The 22,774-nt window shown below is 49.7% G+C and overlaps 2 protein-coding genes across 11 annotated transcripts in view; one reads left to right on the forward strand and one right to left on the reverse strand.

The window, feature by feature from the left end:
• DAAM2 (dishevelled associated activator of morphogenesis 2) overlaps window positions 1-4,230 on the forward strand; it is a 118,733-nt gene extending 114,503 nt beyond the window's left edge. For all 6 annotated transcript variants that reach the window (XM_042986279.1, XM_042986280.1, XM_042986278.1 and 3 more), the window contains 2 exons: window positions 790-960; window positions 1,087-4,230. In XM_042986279.1, coding sequence (XP_042842213.1) covers window positions 790-960; window positions 1,087-1,308 — 393 coding nt within the window. In that variant the 3' untranslated portion in view covers window positions 1,309-4,230. The remainder of the gene's footprint in view (window positions 1-789; window positions 961-1,086) is intronic.
• A 544-nt stretch (window positions 4,231-4,774) lies between these two features.
• MOCS1 (molybdenum cofactor synthesis 1) overlaps window positions 4,775-22,774 on the reverse strand; it is a 37,142-nt gene continuing 19,142 nt past the window's right edge. For 3 of the 5 annotated variants that reach the window (XM_007085332.3, XM_042986284.1, XM_042986285.1), the window contains exons 4-11: window positions 15,080-15,244; window positions 12,846-12,907; window positions 12,389-12,500; window positions 11,857-11,969; window positions 11,294-11,404; window positions 8,945-9,065; window positions 8,405-8,452; window positions 4,775-6,350 (exon numbers count right to left, since the gene is read on the reverse strand). In XM_007085332.3, the coding sequence (XP_007085394.3) occupies window positions 5,590-6,350; window positions 8,405-8,452; window positions 8,945-9,065; window positions 11,294-11,404; window positions 11,857-11,969; window positions 12,389-12,500; window positions 12,846-12,907; window positions 15,080-15,244 (1,493 nt within the window). In that variant the 3' untranslated portion in view covers window positions 4,775-5,589. Of the gene's footprint in view, window positions 6,351-8,389; window positions 8,453-8,944; window positions 9,066-11,293; window positions 11,405-11,856; window positions 11,970-12,388; window positions 12,501-12,845; window positions 12,908-15,079; window positions 15,245-22,774 lie in introns of all 5 variants that reach the window. The other 2 variants (XM_042986286.1, XM_042986283.1) reach the window with 2 other exon arrangements.

The following is a 22,774-nucleotide window of genomic DNA, read 5'->3' on the forward strand; positions in this document are numbered from 1 at the left end:
CAAACATGTACACTGACATCCAGAGAGGTTAAGGAACTTGTCCAAGGTTTCCCAGCGGTAATGCACAGAGCTGGGTTAGAATCGTAACTCCAGAGCTCAGCTTTGATCATAGTTGCTATGCCTCTTCCTGGCTTCTCACACTAACATCCACATGGACCCTATCTATGAAGGGTCCTGTTAATAGTGGGCCCTCACTCAGGAGGAGGGATGGGCCTGAGATGCCCATGCTGGCCCATGGAGCATACTCTGGTTTGAATTAGAGATGGTAGCTGTCAATAAATGTCAGAATTAGTGCCTGATACATATAATTACAGTTAATGCTTTATACCTATTAACTCGCCTCCCCCTCACAACATTATGGGGTCTATTGTCCCCATTTTATACATGAGGAAACTGGGACACAAAGGGGTTAAATTAGCCCAGTAACTCTATGATCTCTGAGGTCCTTTTGAGTTCTGACCAGGCAATTTGTGACCTTAGGAGGTACTTCCCAAGATCTGCAGCTCCTGATCTCATACCTACACCATAAGAGACCCTGTGGTGGCTCTGGGCAGGTGTCAGCCAGCCTGGATCCCCCACCACCCCATGGTGTCAGCCTCAGGCTTTTCCTTCGGCCTTGTCCCTGCCCTGATGATAGAGGGTGTCTCCCCACTCTGTAGCCCTGCTCCTCTGTGTCAAAACGTCCCCAGCCTTGGGCTGGGCTCCGCTCTGGCGGGAACCCAGCTTACCACGTGGGCTGAGCCCACCGTGCTTGGGAGAGACTCTCACCACCCCTTTTCCCCCTGACAGTTCTCCAAGGCTCTGATGCACTTTGGGGAGCAGGACAGCAAGATGCAGCCGGACGAATTCTTTGGAATCTTTGACACCTTCCTGCAGGCCTTCTCGGAGGCCCGGCAGGACCTGGAGACCATGCGGAGGAGGAAAGAGGAGGAGGAGCGCCGCGCACGCATGGAAGCCATGGTGAGAGGGTTGGGCTGAGTGGGGTGCTGCTGGGGAGGGCAGAGGGAGGGAGGGAGGTGGCAGGAGGGGGCTGGTGAGGCGCACAGCCACCTGTTTGACGGCCCCTTGCTCTTCCTCATCCTCCAGCTGAAGGAGCAGAGGGAGCGGGAGCGGTGGCAGAGGCAACGGAAGGTCCACGCGGGCAGCACGCTGGAGGAAGGAGGCGAGTTTGACGACCTGGTGTCCGCCCTGCGCTCGGGGGAAGTTTTTGACAAGGACTTATGCAAGCTCAAGCGCAGCCGCAAACGGTCGGGGAGCCAGGCCCTGGAAGTCACCCGGGAACGGGCGATCAGCAGGCTAAATTATTGACCCGGGGGACTGGCCACCGCAGGAGGCGGGCGACAGGGACGGACCAAGGGGCTGAGGGCATGCGGCCGTGATCCTTAAACAATTTGGTGCTCGGTTTGAATGAGCCCTGGGCTGGGTCCTGGGGTGGGGGCGGTGCGTGTGGCAGGACCAGGTGTCCCCACACTTACCTGAAGGGGCTCCTCTCCTGTTCCATTATTCTTTCTGCATCCCGGCCCCCAGGGTCCCTCTGAGGTGGACCTGGACATCCCTGGCAGGCCGGGCTGAAGGAGCCTTGCCCCCCCGTCCCCCAGCAAGGGCACCCACGTGTTGCCACACAAGTGTTCTAGATCTAGACTGGACAGATCCATGGGCCTTGTCCAGATGTCATGTGAGGTAGGGAGTTAATGGACGGGGGGGTGCCCTGAGAGCCAGAGTGAGAGAATGCAGGCCCCCATTCCCCAAGGGGAGGCTTCATGGAATCTTGATCTGGGGGAAAACTTTCCTCTTGGATGGAAAAGGAAGAGGCATTACGTAATCTACCTAGGTATGTTTCAGAAAAAGTGTGGGGAGTGTGATGCAGGGACCAAGTCCTCAGGACACAGAGTAGCAGTGCCTGTTGCCTACATCACAAGTCCTTTGGCCCCTCTCTTGCATGTCTTAAGTCTCTCTCCCTTCCTTCCTACTGCAACCTCCATCCTATCTACTAATCCTGAATCTCAGAACCTTTGGGTTCCCATGACTATGGCTATCAGACACTTGATGAATCTGGTAAGGGAAGGGGTTCAAGAAAGATCCCGCCCATCACCACGCCTCATGCCTTGGGCATAGGGACCCTGGAACAAAACTCTCCTCACACCTCCTCTGCACAACCCAACCATTGTCTTGAAGTGAAGTGGGACCACACATGGTGTTGGCTGGGAATTCTGATAGCCTCTCACTAGAGGGCAGCACTTGAACACCAAGCTCCACTCTAGTGCTCCCTGGTCTACCACTTAATTGTTCATCAGATCCCAAACTCTGTCTAATGTCTGCCTCAGGGCAGAAGCCATGGTGACCCCCCCCCCCCCCCACTCCTCTGACCTGTGAAAGACCACTCCAAACCATGTATAGCTGGCTAAGGCTGGCCCTGGGGTGTCTGTTTCTGAGAAGGTCCGCAGGGTCAGAGCTTCCCTCTGCATTTACCTGTGAGCTCCGAAGCATTCAGACTGGGAGCCAGAGCAGGCAGAGGAAGCTAGGGAGATGGGATATGGAGGAGAAAGGCCAACTTCTCTGGGGGTGTGCTGCCTGAACGAGCCAAGTTTGGAAGGCTGGGTACCAGAGATGCTGGATGGGACCAACCTCTCAATTTAGTTCTTCAACCTGACTTCAGAGGTCCATACTGGTCCTCCCATCCACTTCCACCTTCCATTCTGTCCATCTTGAGCTGGAGGTGGGGGGCAATTGCTGTGTCGAAACAAAACTTCTGACTTCTAAAAGAAGGGAGGAGAGATCAGCTCCATCAAGGCTTTTATTTTCCATACATTTCTTCCTCCTAGAGTTGAGAGCCTCTGAGACCCTCCATCAACGAGCTCCTTGCCTTTCTATCTTCCTGCCCTTGCCTTTGTTCTCACCTTCCAACCTACTCCTCCAGCTCAGGGTTATTGCCTGGTGGGCTAGGCCCACTCTTCAGCTGCTTATCTTAGCTTTTCCCTACATCAGATTCCTGGGGCAGGGCCAGAGTAGCTGTCGGCAGGGGGAAGAAACATAGGGTTGGTGAGCCCAGCATGTGTGTTGGTTTGAGGGGAAGGGATCTGAGCAAATGCAAGCCTGGCCAGGACAGACTGGAAGAGGCCATCCTGGAGTCCAGGTGAAGGCAAGATGAAGGCTTCCAGGAAGAGCAGCTGCAGAGGGCTTTGCTAAACCCATCTGTATACCTGGCAGCCCCCCGCCACAAGCAGCTGGCCTTGGCATGATGGGAAGGTTGTGGGCACAATCACTGAAGGTCCTCTCCCAAACTGGGCTGAGATCAACCTACCCTGCAGGAGCAGGGAACAAGGGAGGGCTCCACTTCTATCCAACAGCATGTCCACATTGTGGCATTCCCACTCACCATGGAAGACTGGATACACACCAGGAAAGACAAGGAATACAGGAGCGGTTCAAGACATTGGAGCCACAGAAAAGCACACTTTGGTTTAACTGTTTACAGAGGACACATACCTTGTTCTAGGGCTCAGGCTTCTCACCCCAAAAGAATTTTCCTTCTCTATTTATTATTTTCTAGCTCTGGCCAGTGGAGTAGCCAGATCTCCAACAGTGCCTTGGACCACAGACCATCATAGTTGACTCAGAAAGAAGGGGCTGGTGCCCCATGGAGACGGTTGAGTTGGTCCTTGATATGCTCAACGTTTACGCCTATTTGTTCCTTGGTCTTTCCCCAGTGTCCTTCTCACCCCTCCTGCCACCTTCAGGTACATTTCTCCAGCTGTCTAATTTTGTGTCCAATATAAAATTCAGTTAACCGAATGCAACCTGTCCCCTTCTCAGCAGTACCACCGGCTCTTCCTCCCCGGTGAGGGAGGTCAGGTGTGCTTAGGGCAGCAGGAGGAAAAAATTCTCCAGGTGGATGGGAAGGGTCTGGTCCAGGCTCTCCCCACCCCCATCCCATTTTTACCAACTGCGGCACCATGACTGTTCCTCCAGCCTCTACCAGGGATGCCTCCAAGCCACGGCTGCTTTCACCAAGCCGTCTCAGACGACGAGCGAGGCTAATGTACAAAATCAGCATCCTTTTTACCTGCACCATTTTTATAAGAATATATTGTAATACTAAAAAATATTAAATCCATACCATCCCCATCCAGGCTGCCTTGACACTTGGGCCTTCTTCCGGTGCGGGGACTTGAGGTGTGCGGGAGAGCAGTAGTAGCCAGTGGGGTGTTGGAACCGGTGCGAATCAGCTCTGAGAGCACCAACTGTTATATTTTCAAAAGTTTGGCAAGTCAGTTCACATTGTATGGTAGCTTGAGATCAGCCATGGTCTTTGGCTTTTTCTCTTCCCAAGAGCTGGTTGTCAAACATTCGCCAGCACACCTGAGTGTAGGGTAGAGGGGAGGCAGGTGGGGTGGGGGGCACTGAGGACAGACCCAAAGATACCTATCTGCATAGGCGAACCCAGCCAACAGTGTTTGGGAATGTGCATACCAGGAACCACGAAGTGTACCCCCTTGATCTCAAATAGCTGGCAAAGCCAGCGATGTGCTTTGGACCACCCCCACCCCACCTGGCACTCACCGCAGGGGGCGCAGTTCATGCCGCCCACTCCACTCCTACCTTCTCTCACAGGGAAGACAGAGGCTATACAGAGAACGTGCCCCTTTGGCTTTTCTAGCATCCCTCCTGCTCCTCTTCCCTGATGCCCGGGGTGGGCTTTGGGACAGGGCTGAGGGGTGGGCATGGATTCCTAACAGCTGGGTGCCCTCTGCACAGATACTCATTCTCGCACCTCCAAAGTTGGCATCGTGGCTTTATTTTGTGCGCCGTGAGGGTGAAGGCAATCTTCAACTCTCTTCTTTCCCTGATATGTTCCAGAATAAAGGGGTGTGGGTGGTGGGTGGAACAGTGGTGTGCAGGGCCAGGTGTGGGATGTGTGCTCGGTCAGGATTCCTCAGGGCTGCTGCCTGTGTGGGTCCTGTTCTGGGGGAAGGGGCCCAGGAAAGGGAGCTGGCAGGTCAAGTGCAATTGTTAAGCCCAAACCCTGCAAGTTTGATGGGACAAAGACTGGGGTAAAAGAAGGTGCTAACTGGCCCTTTCAGAGGGGTGACAGGCAAGAAAGGGTGGGGCTGTGGCTCCACAAACTCTGGAAGGCAGAGCTGCTTTGGAGGAGCTGTGGAACATTCTTAATGCAAACTGCACTTTTCCCCTCCTCAAAGCGGGTTCCCTCTACTTCGTGAGCCCTTATTCTCTCCCCAAGGAGAAGAAGAGAAAACCCAAAATAAGAAGCGGAAGTCACGGATGGGACTGTCTGAACCTAGATGTGTTATCTGGGGACTATTTCAGATGACGTGATTTTTCTGTTCGTTGGCACTGCTCGTGGTGACCCCCTCCCACGACTGTAGTGTCCAGGAAGGTTGACGGGCCTGCTGGTTTCCTCTCTGAACGTAGAAAACCTTGCAGGTCACTACCGATCATGTAGCAGTAGGGGGGGTAGGCTGACCTTGAGTTCCTACTGGTGAAGGTCAACAGCGACAGGGTTGCAGGATTTGCCCGGAACTGCATCCCATCTGGACCTGGCTGGGCCCGGGGGGGAGGGGCAAGAGCTCTCTAAGTCCGATGGAAGTCCCCCCGCTGCCCCCCAGTCTTGCTAATAAGCTTGATTTCTCCCAATACAATGTCTCTGCTGACAGCCTTACACATGTCGTACAGGGTGAGGGCGGCCACAGCAGCCGCGGTCAAGGCTTCCATCTCCACCCCAGTGGGGCCCCGAGCCCGGCAAGACGCCTGGATCCCCACGGCATGGCGTGTGCTGTCCAGCTCCAGTTGTACCTCAACGTGGCTCAGGGCCACGTGGTGGCACAGAGGAATCAGCTGGCTGGTCTGCTTGGCGGCCTGGACTCCGGCCAGGTGGGCCACCACCAGGGCATCTCCCTTCTTTAGCTGGTTCTTCTGGACAAGCTTGAAAGCCACGGGCCCCAGAAGGACCACAGCCGAGGCCACAGCCAGCCGCTCCGTGTCCGGCTTCCCGCCCACATCTACCATAGCTGCCCGTCCTTCTGCGTCCACATGGGTTAGTTGGTCCGAGGTTGGCGGGGGTCCTGAGGGGGTGGCAGGAGCCCGGGACACTGCACTAAGGCACTTGGGGTTGGTATCTGAGTCTAGGCGGGAACTGCAGTGTCTCTGAGGGGGGCCGGACCCCAGCCACTGCTGGGCAAGGAGAGAGGTCCGGGGGCCCCGGCATCCTTTCCACAAAGTTGCCATCTGGTTGGAGAAACTCACTCTGTGTCCTATACCCTGAACACGAAAGGGGTCCTGGGAGGAAATGCTTGGAATGGCTGGTGGGGAATCTTGGAGCATCAAAAGTAACTCTGGAAAGCAAGAAGGAAAGAGAAGAGAGACTAAGTCCAGAAGGGAAATTTTCTTTTCCCACCTCTTCTCCCAAACCCTGCCCTGCCCCACCTTGAGTTCTCACTTCCACACTGGGAGAGAGGGATGAAGAGCAAAGAGCACAGTGAGAAAAGGGAAAGTGGGAGGTACACAGAGGGTCCTGGAATATAGGTCTGCAGCCCCTCTCAGCAGGCAGCATGCAGGGTGCAGCCCTCCCCAAAGTCTACAGGCCCACGGTGGTGGTGTGGGCATTCCTGGGCTCCCTTCCACACCAACACTTCCTCATCGCTCAAGTTCTCTTCTGAAACACAAAGTCATGGGGTGCCTGGGTGGCTCAGTTGGTTAAGCATCTGACTCTTCATTTTGGCTCAGGTCATGATCCCAGGGTTGTGGGATTGAGCCCCACGTCAGGCTCTGCACTAAGCGTAGAGCCTGATTAACATATATTCTCTCTCTCTCTCTCTCTCTCTCTCTCTCTCTCTCTCTCTCCTTCTGCCCCTCTCCCCCATTCATACTCTCTCTAAAAAAAAAAAAAGAAAAAAAAAAAAAAAGAAACACCTAAGATCTGAAGACTACAGCCTGGTCACATGACCTCCCCATGTCCCTGCATTTTCTAAAAACTACAGCAAGGTTTCAGCCTGAATTACCAACCACAGTTACTCTCATCTTTCCATTCTCTATGAAGAATTGATAGTAATTATAGAGTTTACACAGGCAAGATACCAAGGGAAATATTTTATCTATTTAAACCATGTCTTTTAAGCCCCCTCAAGGACACCAGAAGTACCCACAAAGTGACAGGGTAATCCAAGTGGTGCCAAGGGCCCTGGGAGCCTTGCAGGCTCTTGTGACTTAAAGCGTGGTGCAGGGAAGAACTCCAGCCCCGACCTCCCAAATCCAAATCTGAAATGACAAGATCCCCAAGTGGTTCGTGTGCATGAAAGTCAGAGGCCCTATTCTAGGCAACTCTTGGTTTTGTAGAAATCAGACCAGCTTATTTCTCCATGTCCTTGAGAGGAATAATACACTTTATGAAGCAAATGGGCCTCCCAACTTCCAGCTTCCCTTCATGTTCTGGGCCCCCACCTTGCCAATGCCCTAGGGAGTCCACCAAGGCATCCCCCACTCCTTGCCATCAAGGTGGTCACCATGGGTCAAAGCCCAAATGTACAACTATGATGCTGGCAGTGAGGAAAGAAGAGAGATGGTCAAGTTCTCTTCCCAGTGGAGCACTTTGGCGAGCTGCCCTCCCTTCTTTGAGTGGCTGGTAGGGGAGGCCGTCCTTGGGCTGTCTCTGGGCCCTCCAGCCTGCCTTCCCCTGGCCCCTGCACTCATTTGGCTCCAATCTCTAGAGAAAAGAATCCCTTCCCCTAGTTCTTCTCACTGCTTCCTCTTGCCTAGCAGTACGATTCAGAAGCCCAGGTCTGGCTGTGGCCAAGGGGGCAAGGCCTCCCCTGATCTCGGCTGGGCATTTGCCAGAGGGGTAGCAGCCTCTCTAAAGCTCCTCACAGACCAGCCAGAGAACATATATGACTTTATAAAAACTGGAACTGTCCTGTGCACACAAGTTTCCAGGAGTTAAGGAATTAGGCAGTTGAGATCCTGGTTGCCCCCTCCCTGAAAAGATCAATAGCATTCTTAGCTTGCTGCCTCAAGATCTTCCCAGGTGCCTGTGATGGTATCTAGCTGGGGGATTCTCGAGCCAAGGACAAGGTCTCTGTCTTAGCCAGGAGCTCCATTTGTGGGGGACAAATAACTTAGTGATCATAAGTCTAGAGGACCCCTGCCCCAATTTCCGGTGAGACAATGATGATCTCTGTGGCATGTAGAGTGAGTGGGAGCAATGGACGAGGAAGAGAAGACCCAGTAGAGCTTGAGGGGTGAGAAAAGATGGAGGTCGAACAGGAGGAAAACAAGGATGAGAACATCAGGATGAAATGCAGGACCTGGGGGTGCCTTCTGTATGGCAGGGGCCCCACCCCACAGGATCCCCCAGTGACAAGGGTGAGCGGTTACGTACTGATGGGTCACCCACCGATGAGGATCATGGGCCGGTTCTTCATCTGGGCAATACTGAACATGCCTGGGGTAAGGGAAAGATGGGGAGGGAGAGGAGAGCAGGAAAGGGGGAGGGGAAGGGCGGGGAAAGGAGAGTTCACTGAAACCGAAAGTGGACACAGTGGTAGGACACCCTGGGGTCATGCACTCACCTAGGCACACCCTGACAAACAGCCCCCGCGCACGCTGCAAGGTCACCCATGACAGAGCCAGAGTAGTCTGTGGATGCCAGACCCCGCCCTCCAGAGAGGTACAGTGACACCCCTCTTCCCCCCTATCCAATAAGACGGCCCAAGAGAATTCAGGGTCTCCTCTGCTGTACAGGCTCTGCTGTGCCAGTGCCCCCGAGGGAGGGGAACCATCACCACACCCCCAGTCTACAGGTGCCACAGGAGGGAGTGGAGGCCAGGACAGCACAGAGTCCCGCCGGCTCCCTGCCAAGCTCTGCTCTGTCCTCTCAGCCCCCGTCCTGGCCCACTCAGCAGCCAGCCTGGCCTTCTCCGTGCCCACCCCTCACCTGCATGCTGCCGCTTCTTCCTGCCCACAGCGGCCCCGATGATTTGCAGCAACTCTTCCTCGGAGGCCCCCGCCCGCAGGTGATCCCGTAGAGACACCTCCGAGTTCCCGAAGAGGCAGACCTGTGGGCAGTCACCATGGGGGTAAGAGAACATGCCTCCCTGGTCCTGGGGCCTCAGCCCCCATCCCTAGAGTCCCCCATGGGCCGAGCGTCAGCACCCAGGCCTCCTGTGGCTGGGTCATACTCCAGGCAGGACTTCCTGCAATGAAGGACAGAAGGTGCTGGATGGTGAAGTCAGAGAGGCTGGAAGGGCAGGAAGTCAGATACCCCAAGGCCTGTACCTGATTGACGGCCATGTTACCTTCAGCTTGTAGAGCGTACTATAAAAAACTAAACAGTGACCAGAGATGGCACACGAAAATGTGACCCAATGTGACCCATACCTTCTCCTGAGATGTTCCATACAATAGCCTCTTCGTTGCCTTGAGAATGGATGCCAATCAGCTAGAGAAGAGTCCTGCCAGTTGCCCTGGACGTGGCATGCACATCCCATTTCACACCTGTCCCTTCCTGGTCCCCATAGTCACAGACACTACCTGCCTGCCCCTGTGCCCACTCCAGGTTGTGATCCTGACTGACGGCTGAATAGCACAGGTCTGGCGGAGGTGGCATCCTGAGCCCATTCAGACTCGATACTCCCCAGCTCCTGAGGGAGGCTGGGTGCTCTGGGGGCTCGGGATGGACGAGGCAGTCCCAGAAAGTGAGACGCCTACCACCCTCCCACAAAACCATATCAAGCGCCTACTGCGTGCCGGCTCTGTAGATGGTGGCACCGTGGACACTGAGGAATGTCCAAGAAGCCTCAGAGGGCACTGGAGAAGATACAAACAAATTCTAAGTGTAAGGTGCACCCATTCACCAGGCTGTTCTCATTTCCCACCCCTCAGTCCCCCCACCAGGCCGCAGGTTCCACTCTCTGCAACCATGAGGCCCCCACGGACTCCACCTTCTGGGCTGCCCTCTAGCTGGCTTCCACCTCGGTTGGCCCGTGGAACACTGGAAAGACTGGGTACTTCTTCCCGGCTCTGCCATGTCGGGCAGTGACTGCTCCCCTCCACCAGGCCGCAGCTCTGCCTGGGCCCCCATGACACGGCTTCCTCCCCGGGGTGGAAGCAGCTGTTTGCTGACATCTCTGCCAAGCCCCCCTCACCCTGAACCAGGAATAGCCTCTCCATTACATTCTCTTCAGAACCGCACCTCCCATCTCCGGCAGGGGCCCTGACTCTACAGATGCAGGCCCATACTTGATGGCCATTCCACGTCTCCAGCCCAGAAAAAGAAAAACCCTAACTTTTGAACAAGCACTGGATGGTCCCTTTAGGATGTCAAACTCAGTGCACCTAAACCGCTCTCGCCCTCCTCCCCAGTGCTAACCAGGTCCCACAGCCGACCTGGCCCCTGGACGCCCTCCTCTCGGCCCTCCGCGTGTGTTACCAAGTTCCTTCATTCTCCCTTCCTGTGCTCACCTCACACTCTTACCTACACCCAGAGTGAAGCGGCCATCTGACTAGTCTCCCTATTTCCAACTTCAACCAGCGGGTTATTCTTCCTCAAACATGAATGGGAGTCATGTCCCGCCTTGTCCAGAAGCTGCACAGCACCCCACTGTCAACAGAACACATACTGCACCTCTGTCCCCGGGCATTCGAGCCCTCTACCGTGCAGTGTCTCTCTTCCTGGCATGAATCTGCCCCTGCCATGTTAGCATGAACCCCGGACAAGTGTTCTCCCTCGCCCTCACTTCATCCTTCGAGGCTCACCAGCGTCCATAAGGTGCCTCCTCAAGGTCCACCACCCTACAGCCTGTGTGGCCGCTCGTCTGACAAAGAATTACACATTGCCACACATCAGCTCTTTGTTTGCTCTGAGACTTCACCTCTAAAGAGAATGGGTATGTCTATGCCTCTCTGACATTCCCCAGGGCTGAAGGCACAGATGTACTGACTGGATATGAGTAACAGATGATGGCCCCAGAAAGGGGCCAATCAGGGTGGGGGGCCGGGGCCCAGTGCACAGTGACTCTTCACCTCTCCCCCGTCCACCCCGGTAACACAGAGTCCTGGAAAGTGGCTCCCAATCAACCCAAAGCTACTTTGGGGACCCTAGGAAGGAAGGTCATGAGTTCACTTTCACCTTCTGCCTCCAGGAGCCCCCCCGCCATATCTTACACCATTTCCCCAACCACCCCTCGTGCCCTGCTAGTCTCCTAGTAAATGGGGGCACCAGTGGGAAGCGATATTCACCACACAGAAGTGGCAAGGGGCTCTTGTGGGGGAGGGGGACACTTACCTTGAGGTTCCCATCTGCTGTGATTCGCAGCCGGTTGCAGGTTCCACAGAAATGCTCAGACATGGACGTGATGAAGCTGACCTGGCCTCGGAAACCAGGGACTTTAAAGGCCTGGGGTGAGGAGGGAAAGAAGGGCAGAGGAGGAGACAGGGATGGATGGGCCGCGGAGGGCCGGGTCTCACTCCCTGGCACCAGAGCCCCCACTCCACAGCCCTCTCCGGAGGTGCCCCAGGAAAGGAGTACCCAAGGCCCCCAGCGGGCAGAAGACTCTCACAGGACGGACGACCCATGAGCTCTCTGCTTGCACTGGGCCTGCCTGAGAGCACACTGCTATGGATTTAGAGGCCTGTGGGCAGCATGGCCAGAGCCCCTCTCCACCACATTACTGGCATGCGGCCTGAGACAAGGTACTGTGGCTGCCCCATGCCCAGCCTGCTTTGTCCATGAGGAGGGAGGAGGCTAGGAGGTAATGCCTTCTGCTACGCGGTACCACCCCCACTGCTGCATTCTGACCTGAGGGCTAGCTCTCCCTCCCTACCCTGCCCCACCCTCCCGCCCCCAACCTTGGCTGTGCTGGATTCCTCCTCTGGCAGCTTCTCCAGCTCTGGCCACTGCTGCCGGAGGGTGTCCAGCATCTCCTTGTAGCTGACCATCTTCTTGAAGTTCCACTTGTTGCCTGTATTGGGGTTGGAAGCCATGGAGTCACAGGGTTGTGGGGACCCGGGGTCTTCAGGTCCTTCCTTCCACATTACCTGGGAATTAGTTCTGCCTCTTGGGTGGGAGGTCAGGAGGCCCTGCCTAAAACAGGTGGTCAAATCAAACCCACCCTTGACTCTGTGATGTCTCCGATGCCTCCATCATAGCCCTAGCCCTGGCACCTGCCCAGGCCCCACCCCATCATCCCTGGAGAAATTCCTACACACAGAGCAGGACCCGGGATCAGCAGCACCCACATGACCGACCAGATCTTGGCCATCCCACTCAACCCTTGCCAGGGTCATCAGTACGCCCCTCCCCCATCTCTCAGCATGGGGCTGGTCCAGCTCTGCCCCCCAGGCCCAACCTCCTCCTCCCTCCCCACCACAGGTCACTGACCATCGAAGGGCATGTACTCTATGAAGCGCACGTCCAGGGGGAGGCCCTCGGTCAAGGCCACAAAGTCCAGGAGCTCATCCTCATTTAGGCCTCGCATCACCACACAGTTCACCTGGCCAGGGACAAGGGGACCACAGGGCTGTTTCCCCTGCATTCCGTCTCAGGGATGACCTTTGGGGGTCTGGCATCTGCCCAGGCTCTCCACTGGGGGGCCCATTCCTTGTCTCCCCACCCCAGGCCTCAAGTTGGGAATTCCAAGGGGGTCACTGGCTTTCTCCCCTCCCTTGTAGGGGGTCAGGGACAGGCTGGATGCAGTGGGCAAGGAAGTGATGGGGGACACAGGATAGCTGCACTGGCCACGCCAGAGAGCTGCCAGGGGCCCAGATGCTGGCAGTGGAAGGCCAAGCCAGGGTAGACGGGCAGATGTCAGAGGTCAAGAGCAGCAGCGCATCCTCACCTTCACAGGGCTGTAGCCCAGCTCGATGGCCTTGTGGATGCCCTCCATGACCTTGTGGAAGCCTGCAAGGAGGGAGAGGAGGATCCAGGAACTTTCTCCCTCTCTCCTGCCCCCCTTACACCCACGGGGAAGCACCAGAGCTGTAAGGAGCCTCAGGGACCACTGAGCCAGGGACCACATAGTAAATGTTTTAGGATCCGCAGGCCGAGAGATAAAATTGAGGATATTCTTAGGTATAGCTGTAAAGACAGTATTGACTAATACAGTCCTAGAGCTGAGCACAATTTTTTGTAACACAGCCCGACAAATATAATGGAAAAATAGAAGACGTTTTGTTGGGATAAGATTTTGCTTAACTGGGGGGGGGGGGGGGGGGGGGGGGCTCACAGTTCATGTTCCCTATCATTAAGTTGATTACAAACATTATCTGTAAAATCCACTCTTGGCTCCCAGGCTATAAAACAAACAAGCAGGGGGCTGGATTTGGCTGGTGAGCTGTAGTGTGCCAACCCTGATCTAGGTGACCCCTCTCATTGTCTAGATGGGGAAACTGAGGCCCTAAGAGGAGGCAGTGCCCTGCCGCAGGCCTCACACTGCAGGCTGCAGAATGCAGGTCTCCGGACTCCCTTGTCAGTGTCAGTCTCCCTTGACAGACAACAGTCTGTCCATTCATTCACTGTGTATTCTTGCTGAGCACCTACCACACGCAGACGCTGTGCCAGGGCCGGTGAGCGATTGCTGGGCGTGTAGCCTGTGATCCCAGGCTGGCTTCTCCTCCCTGCCCAGCTCACTCGTGCCCCCACACATTTGAGCGCCTACTGCATGCTGGCCCCTCCCCCACCCCGCCCAGCCAGGTGATGATGTGATTCACAGCTGGGCTATCACCCTGGGGGAGGGTAGCCTGGTGGTGACCTCCACGGTTTCCCTGCAGCATTTCTGGATGGCCCAGTGAGGGAGGGAAAAGGGAAGAAAGTACAACTTCCATACAAAATGCCATTACGATAATCTAGAAGTTTCTTCTGTAAAGCACTATAGCTCCAAAAGGAGGTGGTGGACACAGGAGTATGAATGGGAAGGCAGATCTGATGTCAGGATCTACTGTCTCCGATCCTCATCCTGGGAAAGGAGATCAGGCGGCAGGGGATACATAGATGTCGGGAAAACCCACAAATACACTTTCCACTTTCCCACCTCAGAGCTCTTGCAGGTTCCCGACTGAGGTTCCCCTTCAGAGTAAGCTCCCTTGATCCAACTCCTCCCCCCACCCCCTATTCCTCAAGGCCCAGAGTAAAGGCCTCCTCCATGGAGCCCTCCAGGTCTTCCCTGCTAGGAATTTCCTCTCCTCCTCTGGTAACAATTTAATCGACTCCACAAGACAAGCAAAGGTAGTCTAGTGGCATCACACATTTTGGCCCTTAGTGGCCTGTGAGGCACAGCAATATCCTGTGTGTCGTGGTCCCCTCCACAGCACCTGAGCAGCTCTTTACAGAGGGCAAGGACTCCACGAGCACTTCCTCAGCAGATGGATGGTGTAAACAGGGAGTCAGGTGCAGCAGGGGAAAGAGAGGGTGGGGCTGGGAGCTGGAAGCTGTTTCCAGAGAAGGAGAAGGACAGCTGTGTCTCTGTGCAGAGAAATCTCAGTTACATGCCACCCTCTCAAATCAAACGGCATCCAACGCTGGGTACCTCCCATCCCAAACTGAAGCCCATGGCCCAAGAGACATCGGGTGTCGGCCTAATGAGACCTGGGGCACAGGACTGCTCTACCTCCTCCGCCCTCCCTGATGAAGACTGGTGGGGGGCGGGGGAGGGGCATGGGTGCGCTTCTGCAGGACCCCCACCTGGCAGTGCTGGCCTTGACTCTGGTGTCCCAGGGCAGCTGCTTCTACCCTGGGCTGTCCCCCATTTTCCCTCGAGCTCATCACAAGGTAACCAACTTGTCCCAGTCTACCAGGGACTATCTTGGTTTTAAAAATGGAAAGGCCTCACACTAGCAACCTTCTTAGTCCTAGGCAAACTGAGGACAGGGCAGGGTGGAGACGGGTCACCACAGATCCTAACACCTGATCCCCCAAATTTCCCAAGGGTGTGGCTACAGAGACAGAGGACATTTGGTAAGGGTGGGGGATGAAGAATAAAGGAGCAACCAGGCCCCTTGCTTGGCACCAGCCACAGTTCCTCAGCTATGTGGGCCCTGGGAGGGTTACCCTCAACTGCAAACCACACCTGCTCACCTTTCCTGCGGACGATGAACTCAAACTTGGCTGGCACCAGGGTATCCAGGCTGATGTTGATGGCACTGAGCCCAGCTTTCTGAAGTTGAGGCAGCAGCCGGGCAAGGTTGATACCATTGGTGGTGATGCCAATGGTCCTCAGCCCTTCCAGCCGGTGGAGCTGAGCTGCAGAGAGAACGGGAGGGGGCATCAGCCCCCTCATTCCTGGTGAGGCTGGGCAAAAGCCTGGAAGAAGAAACTCTGGGTCCAAATAAGATGGATGGAAAAGGGGTTCGCTGCACTCCTCTATTAACTAGGCTTAGCTTAATAAGAAACAAAAATTAAAACCTTTACAAAAATAACCAAAAGATTAAACACTGAGTGTTCACTCTACTAGAGGCTCTGCTGAGGACTTGGCATGCCTTAGCTCATTGAAGCCCCACAACAAGGATGATCCCCATTTAACAGATAATCTCTCTAAGCCTCTCTTTGCTTAAGAAAATTGCTCAAAGTCACACAGCTAGTAAGAGCAGTGGAGATTCAAATCCCTGTGTACTTGACTCAAAGACTACGTGAGTTAACCAACTTACAGGTCCTAATGCTCTCGATAAGAGAAACAAAGAAGTGTTTGGATGATGTGTTAAACTGCCTCTTCCATTCCACCCAAAATCCCTAGAAATAATAGAAGGATGAAAAAGAGTCCACAATAACACTGGAAGGCAAGAAAGAATGCTTTTAATGGTCCAGAGAAGTGGAGAAATACTGAAAGACAGAAAGCAGATGAGATTACATGGATTGAGGAAACCACGGCCCCAAGCATATATAGAAGGTTCTGCACAAAGTAGGAGGGGGATTGGGTACCCCAAGCTCAGCACTCACCTACACAGGGAGCAGGAAGGTTACTGGGCATGTCAAGGAGGTGGCCGGTCTAGGGAACTGTATTTGCATGAGCTGGATAAGCTTTCTCCTTCCATCCCTGTGTGCAGGGGGAAGGCTGCAGCTTTTACCCCAAGGTTAGAGTACTGAGGCTAGCTGAAGGGGGTGGGGGCAACCAGCATAAATAGAAACAGCATTGACAGCCAGGTCAACAGAAGCCTTGAGCACCGGGATGAGTACCGAGCCAAGAGTCAGCACACATTTAAGGAGAATGCTGCAAAAGAAAGATGAATTTCACAAATAGAAGGATGAAAGAGGAAGGAAAAATGACAGAGATAACAGAGAATGATTCTTTAAAAAAAATCAAAGTTAGATGAACATAGATGCAAAAAGCCCTCAATAAAATATTACCGAACCACACTCGACAATATATCAAAAGGATTATACATCAATGATCACCTGAAATTCATTCCAGGGATGCAAGGATGGTTCAACATTCACAAAATCTATATGATATAGACCACAAAAACAAAATGAAAGATAAAAATCATATGGCCATCTCAACAGATGCAGGAAAAAACATCTGGCAAAATTCAACATCCATTCATGACAAAAACTCTTTTAAAAAAGTGGGTACAGAAGGAACATTCCTTAACATAATAGAAGCCATACGACAAGCCTACAACTCACATCTTAGTCAATGGTGAAAAGCTAAAAGCTTTTCATCTAAGAACAGGAACAAGGCAAGGATATCTGTTCCTGCCACTTTTATTCAACATGGTATTAGAAGTCTTAGCCAGACCTTAGTGGGGACGGGGGAGGGGAGAGAGAGAAGGCATCAGATTAGAAGGGAAAAAGTAAAACTGTCACTATTTGCAGATGACATATTTTATATATAGAAAACCACAAAGAATCTACTAAAAAACCGTTAGAATAAACAAATTCAGTATAGTTACAAGATACAAAATCAATATATTAGAAATGTGTTGCATTTCTATATAGTAATAACAAATTATCAGAAAGAGAAATAAAGAAAACAATCCCGTTTATAATTGTATCAAAAAGAATAAAATACCTAGGAATTAATTTAACCAAGGAGGTACAAGACCTATACACTGAAAACTCTAAGGCAGTAATAAAAGAAATTGAATAAGAGACAAATAAATGGAAAGACAGTGTTCATTAACTGGAAGAATTGATGTTGTTAAAATGTTCATACCACCCAAAGCAATGTATAGATTCAGTGCAATCTCTATCAAAATTCCAATAGCATTTTTCACAGAAATAGAACAATCCTAAAATATGTATAGAACCACAAAAGGCTCTAAACAGACAAAGCAATCTTGAGAAAAAAAGAGCAAAGTTGAAGGCATCATATTCCCTGATTTCAAACTATCTTACAAAGCTATGGTAATCAAAACACTATGATACTGGATAAAAACAGACACATAGATCAATGGAACTGACTAGAGAGCCCATAAGTAAACCCAAGCACACATGGCCAATTAATTTATGACAAAGGAGCCAAGAATATACGGGCAGTCTTTTCTATAAATGGTATTGGGAAAATTGGACAGCCACGTGCAAAAGAATGAAAATGGATCACTATCTTACACCATGCACAAAAATTAACTCAAAATGGGTTAAAGACTTGATCTAAAACTATAAAACACCTAGAAGAAAACAGAGGTGGTAAGCTTCTTGACATAAATACTGGTGATGGTTTTTTAGAGCTGACACCAAAAGCAAAGGCAAAACTAAACAAGTAGGAAAACATCAAACTAAAAAGCTTCCGCACCAAACAAACAAACAAACAAACAAACCTTCTGCACTAAAAGGTAAACCATCGACAAAATAAAAAGGCAACATCCTGAATGGGAGAAGATATCTGTAAATCATATAAAGAACTTATACAACTCGACAGCAAAAACCCAACAATCCAATTAAAAAATGGGCAGATGGGGGCAGCTGGGTGGCTCAGTCACTTAAGTGTCAGACTTCGCCTCAGGTCATGATCTCGTGGTCTGGGAGTTCAAGCCCCACATTGGGCTCCTCGCCGGTGTGGAGCTTGCTTAGGATTCTCTCTCTCCCTCTGTCTCTACCCCTCCCCCAATCTCTCTCTCTCTCTCTCAAACTTTAAAAAAATTAAATAAAAAATGGGCAGAGGATCTGAACAGATATATTTCCAAAAAAGATATACAAGATGGCCAACAGGTATATCAACATCACTAATCATCAGGGAAATGCAAATCAAAACCACAGTGAGATATCACACCACACCTTTTAGAATGCCTATGATCAAAATGACAAAAAATAACAAGTGTTGGTGAGGATGTAGAGAAAAGAGAACCCTTGTACAATATTGGTGGAGATGTAAATATATGTAGCCACTATGTAAAATGGTACACTTTCCTCATAAACTTAAAATTAGGACTACCATATGATTCAACAATTCCACTTCTGGGCATTTATCTGGAAAAAAAAAAAAAACCCACACCAAAACACTAACTTCAAAAGACAGATGCATCTCCATTGTTCATTGCAACATTATTTACAAAATCCAAGACATGGAAACAACTGAAGTGTCCACCGATGATGAATGGTTAAAAAGTAATGTGGTGTATATATACAATGGAATATTATTTAGCTATAAAAAAGCAAGTCTTACCATCTGTAATAACATGGATAGACCTTGAAGGCATTATGCTACTTGGAATAAGTCAAATAGAGAAAGACAAATACCATATGATCTCACTTATGTGTGGAATCTAAAACAACAGAAAATGAAATTTACAGATGAAGAAAACAGACTGATCATTGCCAGAGGTGAGGGATAGGGAGTGAGCAAAATGGGAGATGGTGGTCAAAAGGTACACACATCAATTATAAAATAAATAAGTCATGGGGATGGCATGCACAGCATGGCCACTATAGTTAATAATACCATATTGTAGGGGTGCCTGGGTGGTTCAGTTGGTTAAGCCTCTGACTTCGGCTCAGGTCATGATCTCGCGGTTGGTGGGTTCAAGCCCCGCATCAGGCTCTGTGCTGACAGCTCAGAGCCTGGAGCCTGCTTCAGATTCTGTGTCTCCCTCTCTGCCCTTACCCCACTCATGCTCTATCTCTGTCTCTCAAAAATAAACATTAAAAAAATAATAATAATACCATATTGTATATATGAAACTTGCTAAGACAGATCACAAAGGTTCTCATAACAAGGAAAATAATTATAATTATGTGTAGTGATGGATGTTAACCAGATTTATTGTGGTATTCATATTATAATACATATAAATTTTGTATAATTGTGTTATACACCTGAAACTAACAAGATTATATGTGAATTATATGTAAAAAAAAAAAATCAGAGTTAGTATCTTCAGGAACATAAATATTACATCCTGAAAACAAGAAAAAGAATTAATTAGAACTCCTGAAAAAAAAAAAAAAGTATAGTTATAGAAAGAAACTAGATGGCAAAATGGAATGGACACCTAGGAAGAGTAAAGGAGCAAGACAATTCAGAGTAAAAGAGTTCTCCAAGAATTGTATACAAAATAACAAAGGAATGGGACTTATAAAAAACACAAAACAAAAAACAAAAAAAGCCCAACCACCTTCTTACATTTAAATCTAGAGAACCGATACTGTGTAAAAAATGTCTATAGTAGTTATCTTTGATCAGGAGGATTATGGGTGATTTTTATATTCACTTATCTAGAGGTAAAGTTTCAAACTACCTGAATGCATGAATCTTGGTGAATAATCTGCTCAGCTCTACATGAGTGCAGAAAGCAGAAGTAAATTGCCCAAATGAAGCTGGATTGAGAAAAAGGTAACAGAAAATCACAAAATTAACACCCAGCTTAGGTAGGGATGTGTGGAAATATACATGTTGATGATGTAAGACTATCATTATATAACTTTTCTAGAGATGAGCTCTGTATCTGGGGAGAAGAAGTATGTGGAACTTTATAAAGCCTGTGACCTGAACTTTCCCTTTTAAGAATTTAACCTATGGAGGGGTGCCTGGGTGCCTCAGTCATACAAGCAGCCAACTCTTGGTTTCAGCGCAGGTCATAATCTCATGGTTTGTGAGACTGAGCCCTGCACTGGGCTCCATGCTGACAGCGCTGAGCCTGCTTGGGATACTCTCTCCCCCTCTCTCTGCCCCTCCTCTGCCCAGGCACACATGCGTGTGCTCTCTTTCTCTCTCTCAAAATAAATAAAACTTAAAAAATAAAAAAAGAATTTAACCTAAGTAAATAATTAAGGACACGAATAATATTTTATCTACAAGAATGTTTATTAGAGAGCAACACATAATAAAGAAAAGAGGGAAATCATTCAGATAGTCAACAACAGAAAACTGGCTAAATTATGCTTTGTCTGGATGGTGGAGTATTATGCAACCAAAAATGACTGTAAAATAATATGATACGGATGTTCGGAAATATACTAAGGTTATATTAAGTCAAGGTTGAAAATAGTAGTCAGAAACTAGATACAAAGAAAAAAACAGGTCACCAAACCAAAATGGTGACACTTGTTGCAAATGGGCAGTAATGATATTCCTTCTGCTTCTTTGAAACAAACATGTATTATTCTCGTAACAAGAAAATAAAAGTTTAATTTTCACACTTTTCAAAACAACAACTTTTATTTTTAATCATGGGCAACCCCACTCACATGAAGGTGGGAGGTTTCTGGCAGGGGGAATTCTCTCTACCACTCAGTCACTTCCAGACCCAACTGGAAGAAGGGACTTGGCACTAGCCCTTGGCCCAGCTGGAGAAAGACACACTTTCCTTATCCCTCTGGCAACAGCTCAGCCAATGAGAAGCCATTATACGTAACTCCCTGTTTACTCCAATGGACTCTTCCTTTATAGCAGCCTTCCTGACTTACCCTTTTCTCCATAAAAAGCTTACCTCTCCCTTTTGTTCTCCAGACTGGCCTCCTGTTTGCCACAGCTTGTCTGTCTCAGATTGCAATTCTCTTTTATTCCTGAATAAACCCATTTCTGCTGGTAAAATAACTTGGTCGTTTTTATTTTCAAGGTTAACAAAACAGTTTTACTGTGGGAAAGTAAAACATGGAAATTTAGCAGTAGTTGTTGGCTCCCTCCACCAAATCAACTCTGAAGAAACAAAGAATCCAGAACCTTAAGAAATGAAAATCTCAAGGAACAACACTGGAAGAAGCAGAGTTCTTTTGAACTGGTGTTGGGAGGGAGTTTGTAGCCTGGGGTTGAAGGCGACTGGCAGAGAAGGTGAGCAGTTAAAGGGAAACAAGGTAGTTCAAGCTCAAATCTTGCCCTCATCCACTGATGCCTCAGAACAACCATCGTTTGTCCCCTTACTAAAGAAATCAGTAACCCGAGAGCACTAGCTGGGGAATCCACCAGAGGTGAACTCAGGGAATCCACCATAGCCCTGCCGGAAGAGGGGTTGAAGACAACAGCCTTAGACATTCATTCCTCCATCCACCCCCTCCAAAGCCCCAGAACTGGTGGGTTAAAATCAAAGGTAACTGCCTCCTTTCAAATCTTCTTGTCCCTCATGGTTTGAAGGTGAAGACGTGTAAGGTTGCCATATTACATAATGGTAGGAGGTGCCATTCTCCGCATAATCTAAATGAATACCACCTCCTGGAGTTGTGTGGTATACAACTCATGCATGGCGAGGCTGGGTGTTTGGTGGGAAGGTTATAAACATGAGTGAACAACTGTGATATTATCAGCTCTTGAGCCCCCAGGGCCTATCAAAGACTAAGATCTGGCCTTAAATCCTTTCCTAGTAAGCAGTCCCATACAGAAGAGCTAATATCCTCAGGGGAACAAATTTACCAGCTAAATTAAGGAGACCCTTGAGGAAGACAACTAGAGCTCCCTGCCCGCCCCGCCCCACCAAAAAAACCCAAAAAATAAAAAACCCGGTAAAATATATACCAATAGAAGGAAAATGATTAAAACAGACCAAAGTAAGATAAACATGATAAATACAGTAAAAGAAATAACGAAGGATATTAAAAACATCAAAGAAAAATTTTCATTATAAAAAAGAACAAGGGGTAAGACATAGGTAGTAAGTAAAAGCATAAAACACAAGAAAGAAGACATATAGTAACATGGTTAAGTTAGAAGATACGATTTAGGGCTCTCCCAGGAAAAAGAGGAAGAGAGTAAGAAATCAAAATGTAATTTAAAAACTGTGGAGGCTCTAAGTAGAAGGGGCAACATCCAGATAAGAGGTCTCAGGAAAAAAATTAAACTGGCGAGAAGGAACTATCTGAAGAAATAATGAAGAGAATTTTCCCCAAATTTAAAACAAATGGCTTCATACTGAAAGGGCAATTTCACTGAATGTCAACAGGACAAAGGAGGAAAAGTCTATCCTGGGGATATTACAGTAAAATTTAAGAAAATCAGCAGCAAAGCAAACACTCTAATAACTTCCAGAGAGAAAGAATGTATCATCTACCAACAGCAAGAACCAGACTGATACCAGACTTTTTTTCAACAGCAAACTGGCCATAAGCAGACAATGTAGGGACATTTTTAACAGAATTAAGGAATGGACCTTGAATTTAAAGTTTTATATGCATTCAAATAACATTAAAACTACCATTCTACTACTTTAAAACATAAAAACTACCTGCCAGATTTAATTAGATTCACCATTAGACACACATCAAACAACTTTTAGAACACTCAAAATGAGAAAAAAACTCACGAGGTGCAACAAGAATTATGAAAATACGGGTGATCAAATACCTTGGTGAAGTTTGTTGTTATCTTAAAAGACAGGGAGTGCTTACAAGAGACACAGAGGGGCAGAG

This window comes from Panthera tigris, chromosome B2, assembly GCF_018350195.1.
Source record: "Panthera tigris isolate Pti1 chromosome B2, P.tigris_Pti1_mat1.1, whole genome shotgun sequence".
Taxonomy (NCBI): domain Eukaryota; kingdom Metazoa; phylum Chordata; class Mammalia; order Carnivora; family Felidae; genus Panthera; species Panthera tigris.